General features: G+C 31.5%; 2 protein-coding genes across 6 annotated transcripts in view; one reads left to right on the forward strand and one right to left on the reverse strand.

Annotated features, from left to right (window-relative positions):
• The first annotated feature begins 536 nt into the window (after positions 1-536).
• Positions 537-6,402, forward strand: LOC106777015 (serine carboxypeptidase-like 51). The gene is made up of 13 exons (XM_014664516.2): positions 537-935; positions 1,145-1,239; positions 1,310-1,417; positions 1,515-1,755; positions 2,143-2,186; positions 2,275-2,342; positions 2,482-2,587; positions 2,697-2,905; positions 2,997-3,066; positions 3,450-3,500; positions 3,749-3,801; positions 3,920-4,055; positions 6,176-6,402. The coding sequence occupies exons 1-13, from the start codon at positions 809-811 to the stop codon at positions 6,242-6,244; spliced, it is 1,377 nt and encodes a 458-aa protein (XP_014520002.1). The 5' UTR covers positions 537-808; the 3' UTR covers positions 6,245-6,402.
• A 2,706-nt stretch (positions 6,403-9,108) lies between these two features.
• LOC106756091 (syndetin) overlaps positions 9,109-16,481 on the reverse strand; it is a 28,054-nt gene continuing 20,681 nt past the window's right edge. For 3 of the 5 annotated variants that reach the window (XM_014638351.2, XM_014638352.2, XM_022778520.1), the window contains 5 exons: positions 14,871-14,943; positions 14,567-14,686; positions 14,158-14,235; positions 13,914-13,964; positions 13,485-13,834 (listed from right to left, as the gene is read on the reverse strand). In XM_014638351.2, the coding sequence (XP_014493837.1) occupies positions 13,733-13,834; positions 13,914-13,964; positions 14,158-14,235; positions 14,567-14,686; positions 14,871-14,943 (424 nt within the window). In that variant the 3' untranslated portion in view covers positions 13,485-13,732. Of the gene's footprint in view, positions 10,256-10,734; positions 10,947-13,484; positions 13,835-13,913; positions 13,965-14,157; positions 14,236-14,566; positions 14,687-14,870; positions 14,944-16,481 lie in introns of those variants that run through there. The other 2 variants (XM_022778518.1, XM_022778519.1) reach the window with 2 other exon arrangements.

Below are 16,481 nucleotides of genomic sequence, written 5' to 3' on the forward strand. Positions count from 1 at the left end.
TACAAATTAACTATATTGCTTTAAAAAAATTGAAATGACACCTGTTAAAAGTATCAATAAAATCTAATTAACAACTTGGTGTGGGAAGGAAGAAATATAATTTTTATTTAATAGAAAGTATAATAACTAAATATAAAATATTAACAACTTTTTTATAATATATATAATATTATATATATATATATATATATATATATATATATATATATATTTATTTATGATAGATAACGTTTCAAATCAACATTACATGTTATTAAAAAAATTTCTTAACATATCATATTTTAATTAAATAAATCAAAATGGATATATTTAATTTCTCTTGTTCTAACTCATCTTCCTGTATTTAATTTCTCATCGCATTTATTACTTTCAACATGTTCATTCCATAATCACCCAAAAGGGGTTTTTTTTCTGATCCTTTATTTTTCCAACTGAATCTCTTAAATACCCTTTTAATGGTCCCACAATGAGTTGCAGTTAGAGTCTGGGAAACTTATTTCAGAATAACACAATATAACCTTGCTTTTAAGGATAGCATAGTTTTACCTGGAAAAGAGTGAAGAGGCTTATGATGTTCTTGTTTTTGTTGCTGTAACATTTGAGATTTAACCCACTTTAAATCGTGATGCATACGTAGGACTCTTATACCTTCTGTTTTCTGTTGGAGATAGACACTGACATGACAAAACACGCTTCTTTCTTCCAAATCAACCCTCTTTGACTAACCACTTAGGTAGTATAAATAAATTGCCGTATCCTTTGCTTCACTTCACTCTTTCTTTCTCTTGCTTCCTTTTCTTTTCTCCAAATGGAAAAGCTCCCTCATTTACTATCCATTTTCCTGTTCATTGCTTTGCACTTTCATGGAGGAAAGGTTGTAGCTTTCAAAACCCAAGACGGATCAGAGGAATGGGGATACGTTCAAGTCAGACCCAGTAAGCCACTGCTTCACAATTTACCAATCTGAATTCATGGGGACATACCACATGATAACATACTGCAATTTTGTTTTGTTTTTTGTGTTTTCATGTACTTTTGGGTTGTTGCTGTTGTTATTTAGAGTGTGTGGAAAAGGAGTTTATAGTGATATTATATTAACAGTTGCAAATTGTTTTGCCTTGTTGTGTTGTTATTGTCATCACAGAAGCACACATGTTTTGGTGGCTTTACAGAAGTCCCTATAGAGTGGAAGATCCCTCTAAGCCATGGCCAATTGTTCTCTGGTTGCAAGGAGGACCTGTAAGTGTTGTTGAATTTGATATTGTGGTATGAGAAAAAGCATGATTTGAGGTTTTCAAACATTGAGCAGGGTGCTTCAGGGGTTGGAATTGGAAATTTTGAGGAGGTTGGGCCTTTGAACACATACTTGAAGCCACGGAATTCCACATGGTTGAAAAAAGCAGATCTACTGTTTGTGGTAATAATCGTGAAAAGAGTTTCTATGAACCTTTTTACTCTGTGGCTCTCAATTATGTTAACTCGATTTAATGCTTCTGATGCTGTGAACCGTATAGGACAATCCAGTTGGAACCGGGTACAGTTTTGTGGAGGACAAAAAACTGTTTGTGAAAACAGATGTTGAAGCAGCCACCGACTTGACTACATTGTTGATTGAATTGTTCAACAGGGATGAGAAACTGCAAAAGAGCCCTCTGTTCATCGTGGCAGAGTCATATGGTGGCAAATTTGCTGTCACTCTTGGTTTATCTGCTCTGGAAGCTATAGAAGCTGGGAAATTGAAGCTTAGACTTGGAGGTAATCTTCTCTTGAATCATGTGCATCTGTCTGATTCTAGATTGGTGTTTTTGGACAAACCAAAAAGACCAATCTCTCAAAACACTACAAATTTATTCAAGGAACTAGTTCCTTTCAATATATGCCATTTCATATACACGAGTTTGAGAATGAAATCTCCGATCATTTATATAAGGAGAAAGGTAATTTACCAACTTGACAGCTCATTATGTTGGTAGCTTCGTCTTCAGTTTATGATGATTGAAAACAGTTTTTACTTGTTACTTGGTTTAAGAGTGAATTTCTCTTTTGTTAGTTAGGAAATGAATCAAATGTTTATAAATAACTTTAGAACAGAAGAAGTCCAAGAAATTGATGATTTGGGGTAACTATTTTCCTTTTGTTTAGGTGTGGCATTAGGAGACAGTTGGATCTCCCCTGAAGATTTTGTGGTACTCACAATAAATAAAATTTATCTGTCCACCAGTTTTTGTTGAACATTCAAAGTTCTCAACATTGAATTGAATATTGCAATTGCAGTTCTCATGGGGTCCTCTCCTTAAAGACCTCTCACGACTCGACGATAGTGGCCTGCAACAATCAAACAGGTAAAATCTGTTTTCCATCTTCTCAAGTAGAAAGAAATATGCACATTATTTGATAAGAAAGAAAAAAATTAAAACGACAGTAACATTCTATGGAATGGTGATTTTCTGTGTTATCTAACAAACCCGTTTTAGAGATCAGTATTGCTGAGAGGATCAAGCAGCAACTTGAGGATGGTAAATTTGTTGAAGCCACCGACTCGTGGACTGAACTTGAGTCTGTGATTTCCATCAAAAGCAACCATGTGGTACCATGATGTCTTCATTCAACATTTTATTTATCCTTGTTCCCTGTCTAACCCACATTGTGCTTTATTCTCTACTTACCATTACTCCTAAACTTTTTGTTCACTTCAGGACTTCTACAATTTTTTGGAGGATGAAGGAAGTGATGATGTTGCAACATTGGAGTTAGCCTTAAATAAAAAAATATCAATGAAGAGGTACTCCAGGTATCTCACTTCCTTGAGGTCAAGGTCAAGAACTCCTGGTGGAGATGGTGATCTTGATACATTACTAAACGGTGTCATAAAGAAAAAGTTAAAGATCATCCCAGAGAATGTCACGTAAGTCTTCAGTTCTTTGACAACAAAAGGGCTCTCCAAATTTCACTGCAAACCAATAAAATGATCACTCACTTGGATTCTGTGCTGACAGATGGGGAGGGCAATCCGGTCATGTTTTCGATTACCTTGCAGGTGATTTTATGAAACCAAGAATCAATGAGGTAAGAAGAAAACATAAACATTAAAACAAGCAGATAACTGTGGTTTTAACCTTCAATACAATTAGATGTTATCATGTTCACAATCGTACCATAAATCCATTTGTGCATAAAATCAACCTTTCTGGTAAGCTTAATTTCGTGAGTTCTTCCCTCTTATGATTTTTTTCAAGTGGGTTTTGAGATCCCACATCTACCAGTAAAGAGATCAATTAGTCCAATTTACACTATATAAATGAGTTTGAAGATCATATTATAATTTGATTTTCTGGTGCTGAATTAAGGTTATTTTCAAGTGGTGACAGTACTGACTAGAAATGGGTAGTTTTTTTTTTTTTTCATTTTCTTTTCTAAATATTTAATGTTCTTGGATTAAAAATCTCCAGGTTGACGAACTGCTGGCAAAAGGGGTCAACGTCACAGTGTACAATGGGCAAGTAAGGTTCCTTTCCACAACTTTCATTGATAGTTTCTATGATAATTAATAAGAATTGATGATATTCATGATTGGATTATATATAAAACAGTTCACCCTAATTATTTAATTTAGCACTTGTTCCAAATTAATCAGATTATTGTGTATGAATGTTTTAGCAACTTTGTTTTATCCTTGAAGTTTATCCAAATCATGTGCTAGTTTTTGTATTTTAATATAGTTAAACATCATATTGTGTCGTTATTGCAGATTGATCTGATTTGTTCAACCAAAGGGACTGATGCTTGGGTTCATAAACTGAAGTATATAATGCATCTCTTTCTCTCCTAATTTATCTATCCTTCAAGATTGTCAAGATTCATACAAAACATGGAAGTTTTTTAATGTTTTTTCTTTCTTTGATCATTGTTTTTGTTATAGGTGGGAAGGGCTTAAAAATTTCTTGGCAAAAGATAGAACACCCCTCTACTGTGGAAGTGACAAATCAACAACCAAAGGCTTTCTTCAATCATATAAAAATCTATTCTTCTATTGGATCCTCAAAGCTGGCCATTTTGTAAGTCAACCATAATTATCTTTTCCTCATACTTTTTCATAAATGTTTCTGAAAAAAGTAAAAAATTAAAAGCAAGTTTTGCAGAAAATTATGATTAATTACACGTTAATTTAAAATTATTTTATTTATTTTCCTCTAATTAATTATACATATTCTTCTTTGTGGGTGATCTAAAGATATAATTTGGATTTTTTTTGTACTTTCTTCATGTATTAGTTTTCTTGAATTTTTATTCATCTTGGACTTCATTATTATTATGAGATAATTAATTCTTAAAGAACCAAAATTCGAGTGAAATTATATGGATAAAAACTAATGTAAAAAGAAAAAACTAACTTTAAAGTCTAAAATCCAATTCCTAGTAGTATTAGAGGTTCACTTTGATATTCACTACCAAAAATAGTTACAATATGTCATGTTTAAAAATTATTTACTGAGTAATGAAGTGATACATTGACTAATAAAAGTTATAATTTTAATCTTGAAAAACAAGTAATATGGCATTTTATGTAAGAAAATCAAAGTAGGATTTATTGGAATTAACAATTTATTCTAACCATAGATATATATACATATATAATCATCGCAAAAACTTAGAACAATCAGTGTCATGTTTTGTACATAAAATTGGAATTGTGAAACCCTAATTTACTTGAAATGTGTGTTTTTTCTAAAAACAAATAGCTTCTTTGCTTTCAATGAGAATGATCTTAGGATCATAATTTCTTTTTTAAGAATGAATTCATCTGTAGCTGTCAACGCAATAAATTTGCTCTCCAAGATTCCTTATTCTTTTTTCTTTCTTTCTTTATCTTTTAAAAAATTCAATTAGTTTTCACGTGTGTGATGTCAGAAAATCGAGGTATCATCTTCCTTTTGCTTTTGCTTTACTCATTAAAATAACAATCAAATTTGCCAAAATTAGTGTTTTTGTTACTTCATCTGTCTTTATCATATAAAAAGAAACATTAACATTTTTAGTTTTTATTCTTTTCTTTGCTTTAAAAGTTACCTTCCATTCCTTTTTGTTTGATGTTTTGGTTAAAGAAAATTGTCACATTAATTGTTAGTTTCCACAATCAATGAAGCATTAAATTTTCCTTTTCCTGATACTATTATAGACCTTAAGCATTTATTATTGAGAGAAAATAGAAAAGAAAATTCCCTCGCATGTACTTGATAATATTAATCACTTGTATTAATTTGGTTTTGCTGAATTTTTAATCAAAAAATATCTTTAATAGAATATTTGTAGTTTTTTATTTTCCTTTTCTTTTTTACATCCTAAGAAATATATATTGAAGAGAACTAATATTCTCTTTCATTTATATCTTCTCGAAAAAAAGTATCCAAGTGATTCTTTGATGGGAAATTTTGAATATAAAATAGTAATGTTTCTTATAATATATTTTTATACTTTCTGTTTCAAGATAGTATAATTTTTTCCTAGTTATATTTTTCTTTTTTATTACGTTTTGCAAATTGTTTGGATATTAAATAAAAAATTAAAAATTTATAATCTATCACTTATTTAAAATTACATACAAATAAAAAATAGTAAATACTTCCCTATGTTTTCTAAAAGAACTTTAACAACTACTATGTAGAAACAAAAACAAAGAAGTAGTAGTTCATTCCTTGATTTTCATAATATTTATTAGCATAATGATATTTAGGTATTTTTTTTTATAATATTTGAACATTATCTATGTGTCATTATGTGATTGGTCTAAAATTACTCCATAATCAATAATAATAATCATAAATACTATTATGGATCAATAACAAAATGACACATAAATAATGTTTAATTGTAAAAAAAATATTGTGTAAGTATTATCTATTTATTAAGGACAACCAAGAAAAAAAAGAAGGAGAAGATGAAAACGAAAGAGAAATTGAAATTGTAGCAGAGACATTTATGATAGTTCAGGATGAGATTAAATGGGATAGTGAGTATTTTATTACAACTTTTTGTGGGAAGCATTAGTGTCAGATTGTTGAGTAATGAGATCCAATGACATTGTCTGGTCTGAAAAAACCAGATATGTGTCTATGTTTAAGTTATTTTGTCTGAAAAAGAGTACACTGGTTTTTAATTTGTCTGCCTATTGCTTCAGGTACCTACTGATCAACCTTGTGTGGCACTAGAAATGGTGGGTGCAATTACACAGTCACCAGCTACTTGACATTTCCATGGAAAATAAATAATAAGATTACAGTTTGGAAGATGGAGCAGGGCACAAAAAAGACCAAACAAACTAGAATAGGATCAAGCATTGGATTGCAATAAAGAAATCAACTCATTACACTGATGTTATTCATTGTTAATTTGCTTTACCATATATCTCTTTGTCTAATGTCTTTTATTTTTTGTCTAATCATATTTATAAGATCTAATTGCGTAATTAATTTAATTGATACTGATAACATTTTAAAACTTATCCTTGTTCTTATTATATTTTTCAAAATGTCATCCTTTACTATTTTAAATATTAATAAATACTTTTTACAATAAATAAAAATCATAACAAAAAATATAATATTATCAAATATTTAAAAGTTATATAAATATATATTCAATGTCAAATATTAATAAAAAGTTATAATTATATAAATACCAAACAAAAATAAATAATACTTGGATAAATGTTAAACAATTATAAAAAATAATATAAATGAATAAGTTACCAAAATAAAGATGAAAGAAAAACTAATATAAGTTTTTTAGTTATTAAAGATGTTTTAATAATTTAAAAGAAATTTATTTTTTATCTATTATCAAGCTATTATGGAATTATTAATTAATATTTAATTCTTTTGATTGAGATCTATATGTCTTGAGATAAGATGTAATAGAAGTTTCACATCTATTAAAAGTTTAAATGATGATAATCTACTTTAAAACTTTCTGCATCTACCAATTTGATTTATAATGTAAGATTTATATTGATTTATGTATATTGTTAAATATAAATAGATTATGTGAGACTCTCACTAAATCTTCTTTATTGCAAATAGTCCTATAAGGGATGAAATAACATATCTACATATAACAAATTTTGTTATAATAAACTTTAACACATGAATTTAATATAATATTAAAAAATAAATTTTGAATTTAACTTAATTTTGCAAAGCTGGGGCTTTACTTTGAACATCCCTGAAAGGAACTAGACAGATATATGGTATCTAATATCTCACGAATTCCAAAAACAAGAACAAAGGTTTTTCTGTGAAGGGACATCGTCAGGACCACTCTTATTGATTGAGGCCAATTTACACTACCTGTCTTTTATTTTCTTATCTATTTCTTATAAGAAGTATCTCACCATTTACCTCTACCAACTTATCCAAAAACAATTATTTACTCTAAAAGTTGTTATAAGGTATAGATAATATACTCTGACTTTTTGGAGCATAATGCAATGTCTTAGATTATCCAATTCACCGTTTTTCTATTTGGGATCAATCACATTTTATAAATACGCATCATCCTTTCAAGTCGAGATAGGTCACACTTAGTAAAATGCCCAACTCTATAGAAGGTTGTTTAAATGTTTTATATAGAGAATGATCTTGAGTCCATGACTAGCTATACCACGAATCTCGTGACATAATGAATCATACTCTTTCAATTCCTTTCTATTGGTGTTATAATAACTCGTTTTTTATTTCATAACACCAATGAGTAGTTAAATAATGTTTTAAAAAAAAAGGGACATAAATGCAATTAATTAACTTTTTTTATAAAACTATACCACTTAGGATATTTCATTATTGTGAATCATTTCATGATATTGATATGGCTAGAAAACAAAGTATACAAGTAAAGAGACAATATTTACTTCAGAATTTCATTTTGTAAACTTAAGTAAACGTAAACCGGTTTTAGAATTTATCTTCACAACTATGATTATGTCACTCGCTTCTGCATCGAATATAGACTTTTATGCAACTTCCTTGTTCTTTATCTATTATCGGGTTATACATGATGATATCCTTTCAGAACGGTATTGTGTAAGTTTAACTCCTTGGCGCAACCAAGGAAGTTAGCAGTATAAGAAAGTTCAAGTAGCTCTTCTTTTGTCCCTTTCGTTCTCTGGCCTATGGACCACTAGCTGTCTGCTTATCTTTTTTTCCCTCTCACTCTGTGGCAAAATTTCTTGAAGAAGAATAAAGCACCCATCTATTGTGAAAATGACAAGATCACCATGGAATTTGAGACTGTCTCCTCTGTGTAAGTGGGGTGCTATATCTTCTTTATTTTATGTCGAAACTGGAGTCAACAAACAAGTTAGAACAGGATGACACAGAGAAACAACAACTCCTGGAAAGAGATAACAGCGTTTCTTACTTAAAAAATAAGACTACTTAATATTTTTATATTAATTACTTTTTTGAAAAACCAATTTAGTTACTTCATGTTACTTTTTAAAGACTGTAACATTACGTTAGAAAATAAACCAATTTAATGTATTCAAATTGGTATCTTTCTTTTTTGTTAACGTTTCGTCCTTCGTTTGCCGTTTATCATACGTACATTTGTCTTTCGGTTTTCTTCCTAAATAAGAAACACAATTACTTGTGATCGGATTTGTCTAGAAATAAGAGTGTATTCTTTCAAAATGTAAAATGTTCCGTTAACGTCTTTCACAAAACATAATATTTTCTATGATGGACAGGCGTCAAGGGGTTGTTTAACACAAACCTTCACTTTGTGACCATGTATGAAACAAAAATTAATACAATACTTCTGAAAAGTGTAATAGAAAAATTATTTTAAAAAAATAGAAATAAACTATTTGTGTATAGCACTAGATTTGCGATTCAATATGTAATCTATCCTACCTGATGAAAAAAGTTATCGTCATTGATTTACTTCTTTTATTATGTAGAATGTATTTGAATCGACCTACTAGAAGATAATTACTTCTTTCCAGTCTTCTACTATTTAGTTGAAAATAATTTAAATTTCCTGAAATATACGTACATCCAAGAACAAAAAATTGATTTGTTTTTGTAAAACGACACAACTGCCCTAAGAATATTGATTTTATGTTTCAGTTTTGTTGATTTGAATATATTGAGATTTAGAGATATCCTAATAAATAGTAAAGTTATTTTGACTTTAAGGCTTAATTATTAGTCTGTATCTCTATTGGCACCTTTTTTTACGTTCTTTTGTATATCTTAAGGATGAACTGTTTTAGTTCTTACACGTGCACTCTCAGTCATTTTAATCCTAGAAGTCAAGTGTATTATGCCATCGCATTTTTTCAACAATTGTTATGTTTTCACAAATTATAACAAAAACGAGCAGGGAGAAGAGCGAGAGCAAGAGAAGAGAAGTTGGCTGTAGGTGGCTAACAATATTATAACAGGTTCAGTTTTGTGAGATTCACCAGTAACAAAAGGAAGTTAAAGAAGGAACTAGACACTATCATGTTTGGCAATGAAAAGATGAATAACAACATCCCAAGGTTTAGAAACAAAGATAAAAAAAGGGAGCCTACAACACAAAATGGTGGCTAGATCTTGGCAAATAACATCTCTAAGCTGTTTGGGAAAGGAAAGGCCAAGGGCAAGTTTAACAAAAGAAAAACGAAGCAAAAGCCACAAGGAGAAGGTCCAGACTTGCACGACGAGGAGTAGTGTTAAGGAGGAAAGGTGGAAGGGAGGGGCAGATACGAGTGTTCAAGTGAAACCCAATGTTGATCTCATCAATGGATGGGTCAAAAGGTTGTAATCATACCTGTCTCTTTTAGGATATGTAGAATATATTTCTTTCAAAAGATTACAACACCTTTTGACCGAGCTACTTCAATACCTAATAAGTACGAGAGGCTTCCAATATCCTTTGTTTGGAAATGCTTACACAAGTGCTCCTTTAACTGAGATATTTGGTTAGCATCATTTCCTATAATGGCTATATCTTCAACGGACACTATTAAGTAGACACATTTTCCAAAAGGTGTGATACTAAAAGACTAAATGATTTGTTTCACAAGATTTCAGTCCAAAGGTTTGAACAATGTAACTAAATTTTCCAAACCAAACACATGTAGATTGCTTGAGATCATAGCGAGAGCACTGCAACTTACAAACCAAACTAAACTCCCTTTGAGCAACAAACTCAAGAAATTGCTCCAAGTAAACATCCTCCTCCAAATCTCCATGGAAAAAAGCGTTTTTAATACCTAATTGATGAAGTGGTCAAAGACGCATAACAGCCAGGACAAAGAAAAGATGAATAATAGTCATACAGCCACTGGAGAAAATCATCATATAATCAAAGTCATAAATCTGAATGTATCCTTTGACAACTAAGTGTGCTTTGAGACCGTAAACTTCACCATTGGGGCAAAATTTAATGATATAAACTCATTCACATTTGTTAAGAAATGAATTTTAAGTCTAACTTAATGTACAAAATCGACTTGTAAGATAAGATTTGCACTAATTTATATACTATGAAATTACCTTATCTCTAGCCAGTGTTGAACTTCCAACACACCCTCCTCATGTCAAGATATATATATATATATATATATATATATATATATATATATATATATATATATATCAAACATGAGACTAGACATTAATGGATAGTCCAACAGTGATCCGATAATAGATGAAACAATAGACCCAACAAATAACAAATCTTCCTATGATAAACTTTAACCCATGACTTCGATATCATATTAAGAGGTGAAATTTTAGTCTAATTCAATCCCACAAAACTGGTTTGTAAGGTGAGATTTGAATCCACTTATATAATACGAAATCACATTATCTCTAGCTAGTGTGAAACTATCAACAACATCCAACTGTTTTCTTCCCAAGTGGAAGGTGAACAAACTCCCATGTGTTATTCTAGTCAAGAGCCTGCAATTATGAATTGTTGCCATCCAAGATAATTAAGTGCTTATTTAACATTTTTGGGAATAGTAATAGAAGACACAAATGATATAAAAGAACAATAGGAAGGAAACAAACCTATGATATCCAAGAAAATTATAAATTGGATGTGGACTACAAATAAAACGAGTACTTTTTCGAAAGGCAATGGGCCAAGATGAATCATCGGAGCTAGGACTCATTGTATTGAGTGACGACATTGAAGAACTTAATGAAGAGGATTCACATTAGAGCAATGGATTAGTCATTTGGGTCTACGTTAGTAGCAAATAAGAGTGGGTGATGATGGTTCAAGAGGACTTTGAACATGATTGGAATTTTAAGGAGTGTGAGGCACAACAGATTCAACTAACAAAATAGGGAGGGCCTGCTGGACAGAGGAAGCATTTTGAACTGACGAAGAGAAGAAAGGACTTTGTTCAAAGAAGGTGACATTAACAAACATGAAATACTTCTTGGTAATAACAACGGTTAAGAAGTGGACTTTAAACCTCATTTAACCCCACAAAACCGACTTGTAAGGTGAGGTTTGCACTCACTTATATATTTTAAATTGGCCTTATCTCTAGTCGATGTGGGACTTCCAATACCCCTCTTACACCGAGATATATATATCTCGAACATCAGACTAGACATTAATGGATGGTCCGATAACGACCCAATAGCAGATGGAACAATATGCCCAACAAATAAGAAATATCGTTAGGATAGGCTCTAACCATAGCTATGATACCATATTAAGATGTGGACTTTAAGCCTAACTCAACCCCACAAAACCGGTTTGTAAGGTGAGGGTTGCACTCACTTATATATTCTAAATTGGTTTTATCCCTAGTCAATGTAGGAATTCCAACAACAATATCTTTTCTGAAGCCAATAATAGCCCAAGAAGACAAACTTGATAGCATAGGCAGAGAGTTTGTTGAAACTTGGAGACAAAACATACACAACCAAACATGTGAGGAGAAACATGAAAGAGAGAATCATTTGGAAAAAAATGGAATAAAGAACACTTCATCGTTGAGAGAAGAGGGAAACATTTTGATAATAAGAAAACAAGTAGTTAAGATAGCATTGTCCAGAGAGTGGATCAGTATATTGGCACCAAGCAATAAGGTATGAGCAGTCTCAACCAAGTGCCTATTTTTTTTTTTCTTTGCAATACCATTTTGCTAAGGTGTGTGAGGAAAGGTAAACAAATGCCATGTGAACTTAAAACTGCAGAGTAATTAGAGAAGTACTCTTTTGGCATTGTCACCCAGTAAAATGTTAAGAAAAATAAGACTATATTTGAGAGAATTTGAGAGTGCTTAATCAATCTACTCATTTTTATACTATTTATATTGATAGAATTCTGATACAAAGAATATAGGGAAGAGTGGATCAGTATATTGGCACCAAGCAATAAGGTATGGACAGTCTCAATCAAGTGTCTATTTTTTTTTTTCTGCAATACCATTGTGCTGAAGTGTGTGAAGAAAGGTAAACAAATGTCGTGTGAACTTAAAACTGCAAAGAAATTAGAGAAGTACTCTTTTGGCTGTCACTCGGTAAAATGTTAAGACAAATAAAAGACTATATTTGAGAGAACTTGAGAGAGCTTAATCAATCTACTCATTTTTATACTATTTATATTGATAGAATTCTGACACAGAATATAGGGAAGAGTAAAGATCAAACTAGAGTCCTAGGTACAGAGATCGGTACAACTCATGGGTACAATACATTGCAGCTTTCCAATACAACTACTTGCTACTTATATTTAACACCTATTGTAACAGTGTGGTTAGTTGGTGGGTTGCTTTTTCAGTTTGGTATGTGGTTGTATATTGTTTGTGGTATGCCTTTTACCACATCGCCTTTCTAATATAATATATCTTGATTTTATGATCAAAATAAATAGCCACAAATTTGTTATCAAAGAGACCACTTACGGTAGTAGTTTTGTAACAATTTTACTTAGTAGAATCAAAACAGAAATAAAAATGCAAATAACATGGTAAAAAAAAAACGAGCTGTTGTCTTCCCTAACTTTCTCTCTATCTAGCCAGTCTCCTTATGTTCTCTAGCGTCTTGTCCTGTCTTTGGCCATTCTTGCAAATCTAACATTCACATCCTAACTTGAAATAGTTTATCACAGGTATAGACCGGATATAATATGGGAGAAACCAACAATTAAATGGATATTACTTCATTTTCTGGTAACTAAAGTTTATACTACTGACCCAAAAAATATAATGAGGCCCAAAATATAAAAAGACCAAGAATGGATACTTTCGAGTTGTGTTTCAACATTAGTACATCACTCTTCAATCTTCATAGGCATAAATCATGCTAAAATTTATTAATAGTTAGAAAGAAAATGATAGATACAAAATTTTTGTATGATAATTCCACTCACATCACGTTCCACTAAAATAGGAATATGTGCAAATTGTGCACCTTTGATAGAAGAGGATGCGAATAATCTAGAAGGTGGTGATCAGTTACCCCAATTACCAGAAAGAAAAAAAATATTTATATATATATATATATATATTAAAGTAAAATTATGGTACAATTACATCTTATTTTCAGAGGACTATCTACAAGACAGCAAAGTACAGATTTGGAAAATACTCCATAATTAATAGGGGATCAAATGCCAAGTAATATGCAATACCTTTATACGGAGCTCTGCCAAAAATGAAAGACAAATGGGAAAGGGAGCAGAAGATTCTATATGCCTTACTTGCACAATAGAAGACAGCTACTCATTCAATCTTTTCCAGTATATCCAACCTGGTTTTCCTCTTCCAACCTTTCATAGTGGCAACAAGGTTGATCAGTCCAATAATCTGGCTTTTAGTGTATTCCTGCAAGAGTTGGAATGCTTAGTTAAAACCTCAAGGCAATCAGATGTGTAACGATGCTGCGGAAAGGGGATATCCTTACTGGGTGTGCTCGAGCCCAGTGCACATATTCTGTCTCGGGAAGGTAGTAAGCCTGGTTTAAAAGTCCAAGACGTGTATTAGTAATAAATGCATATCGATATATGAAAGTTTCAAACATGTGAGATCCCAACTTATTTGTGTAACAGGTAGGCAACAAAACCCAACCAATTCCGCAATGTGGAAAAATTCATCTGTATATATGCAACAAAATAGTGGGAATGTGTTTCCTATTACTTCGTTGTTACCTTGATGAAAGTTTCAACCATTTGAAGCTTGGGCTTCACATTCACTGACACAAAATGCTGTAATCCATTAATCAAAACCTGAAATGTCAAAAGACACAAATTCAAACCCAGCATATAAAAACTAAAACAGAATAAATGCAGGGTAAGAAGGTCGATCAATTTATAGATCATTGTCTGCAACTCTACGTTACAAAAGAATTATGTCCCAAACAAATTTGACACATTAAGATTCAATTGCTAGTAAGGTCTAAAAATAATTTAATCAGTGGCAAAATATGTCTCATAACTTATTAGTTTATTAAGATTAAATTATTTTGCATAACTATTCAACATAATAATCAACTACATTAAATAAAAATCCAAACAAACATTAAAGGACTTGAAAATGATCATATATTTAAGGAATAACCTGTAGATCTAATGACATAAGAGCTCGTCCTTCATCACTGCATCTCTTCACCCTTGAAAGTCCTTCAACAAGAGTTTCTGCCACAATTTCAAGCCCATAATCCAATAATAGGCCTTGAATCTACACATACAGATGCAAATTTTGTGGATAAAAACTAATGTTTAAACACAAGGGATTACTTTTCTGTTTTATTCTTTTCAACGATATAAAAGTGGACATTTCAAATACAAGTCTTTATTCATTTAGTAAGCTGATTTGTTTGCACTTGATAACTGTCTCCCAAGATAATGAATAACAACAATACCTCTATACGAATTCCTCCATGAGCAAGTCTTGTTTTATAGTGCTTAAACTCCCCCAGCAACAAATCAACATATCTATCAATACAATCTACAAGTCAGAAGTGCAGAAATGATGCACCATAGTTCCAAGAATAAAATTCAGGCAAAATAGAAACGTTTACCTCTATAGCCTATAACTATATTTGCAGCTAAATAACACTTGCAACAACAACCTAGCATTTTCCTAATAAGTGGGAGGGACCATTTGAATAGATAAGATGGTTCGAGATTTTGCATCAACTAGAAATATATCTAAATTAAGGTACACAAGAGTAGGACAATCCCATCTCATAAACTGGTTTTGTGCAGTTAAGGTATACCCTAACCCAAATTCTAAAAGAAGTGATTACATAATGTTCCATTTTAATCATGTCTATAAACTATTCATTGACCTCTTAATCTTAATGGTTTTACCTTTTTAATCTCTTTCTATTTTCAATGATAGGTCTACGTCTACCCTCCATTTGCTTTATTTCTCCACAAAAAAGCACAAACAATGCCAACATCCTACTATTATTTTACAAATTCGGTGCTACCTCAACTTTTCTCAAATGCACTCATTGCTATTCATAGCATGTCTAGCACACAATCTCATTCAACATAGGATTCTCTCCATCACATTGACATTATTTTCTTTTTGACATTTTTTCTCCCAACACTCAGTTTGATATAACATTGCAAGTTGAATAGCTATACAGTAAATTTTTTCCTTAAGCTTGAACATTACCTTTTTGTCATTGATGGAAATAGGGATGGGAAAGAAGAGAAAAAAAATTATTGAATAGAGTGAAAAGAACATGGAATAAGAGAAAAATCTCACCTTCAAGGGTTTCTCATTCACAACGAGCTAACACACAACATAAAAATGACAAGACATCTGAATCTATGCTTATATCTTTCTTCCCCTATTTATATCTGTTAGTTCCTCTAATTAACTAACTATTGTTCTAAACTCCCATTCTCCTTATATCTTAATAGTAAAACTCAAGGCACTCATCCTTTTACCCACTCCACTTAAGTCCTTTGATTTTCCACATCACTCTCAATTACTCCATCTTGTCACTGATGAACCTAAGAAAGATGCATAAGCTTCCAAAGCTTGTATCCATACCTGTAACCTGTCATTTATTTATTCTCAATACTCTACAACTAGAAACTATATCAACTGCAAAAAATGCATTGTGGAACTACCACATAGTTTGATGCAAACCTATAATTATAGGGGATCTGCTGTGACCCTGGCTCAGGTTCTCAGGCCTTTCATGTCATACACTCTTGCTCTTTCACCCTCCGGAAAACATCTCCTAGCACTCGAATATGGTTACATTTCAATAACACCAACAGAATCAATTGCAGAAGTTAAACTATTTTTCCTAAGGACTCAAATATCAAAGACTTTTATGAGATAAAAACACCTTTCCACACCGCCAGTACCATTTGTAGTTGTAAATTGTTGTAAATTTAAGATATCTTGACAAGGAACAAAACCATGCACTTTCAATCAGCAATTTAAGTTTTTGGAATGATTTGTTCATGACATGGTACCAAAGCCTCTAGGACCAAGTAAACTGAAT

Source organism: Vigna radiata, chromosome 2, assembly GCF_000741045.1.
Source record: "Vigna radiata var. radiata cultivar VC1973A chromosome 2, Vradiata_ver6, whole genome shotgun sequence".
In the NCBI taxonomy this organism is placed as follows: Eukaryota; Viridiplantae; Streptophyta; class Magnoliopsida; order Fabales; family Fabaceae; genus Vigna; species Vigna radiata.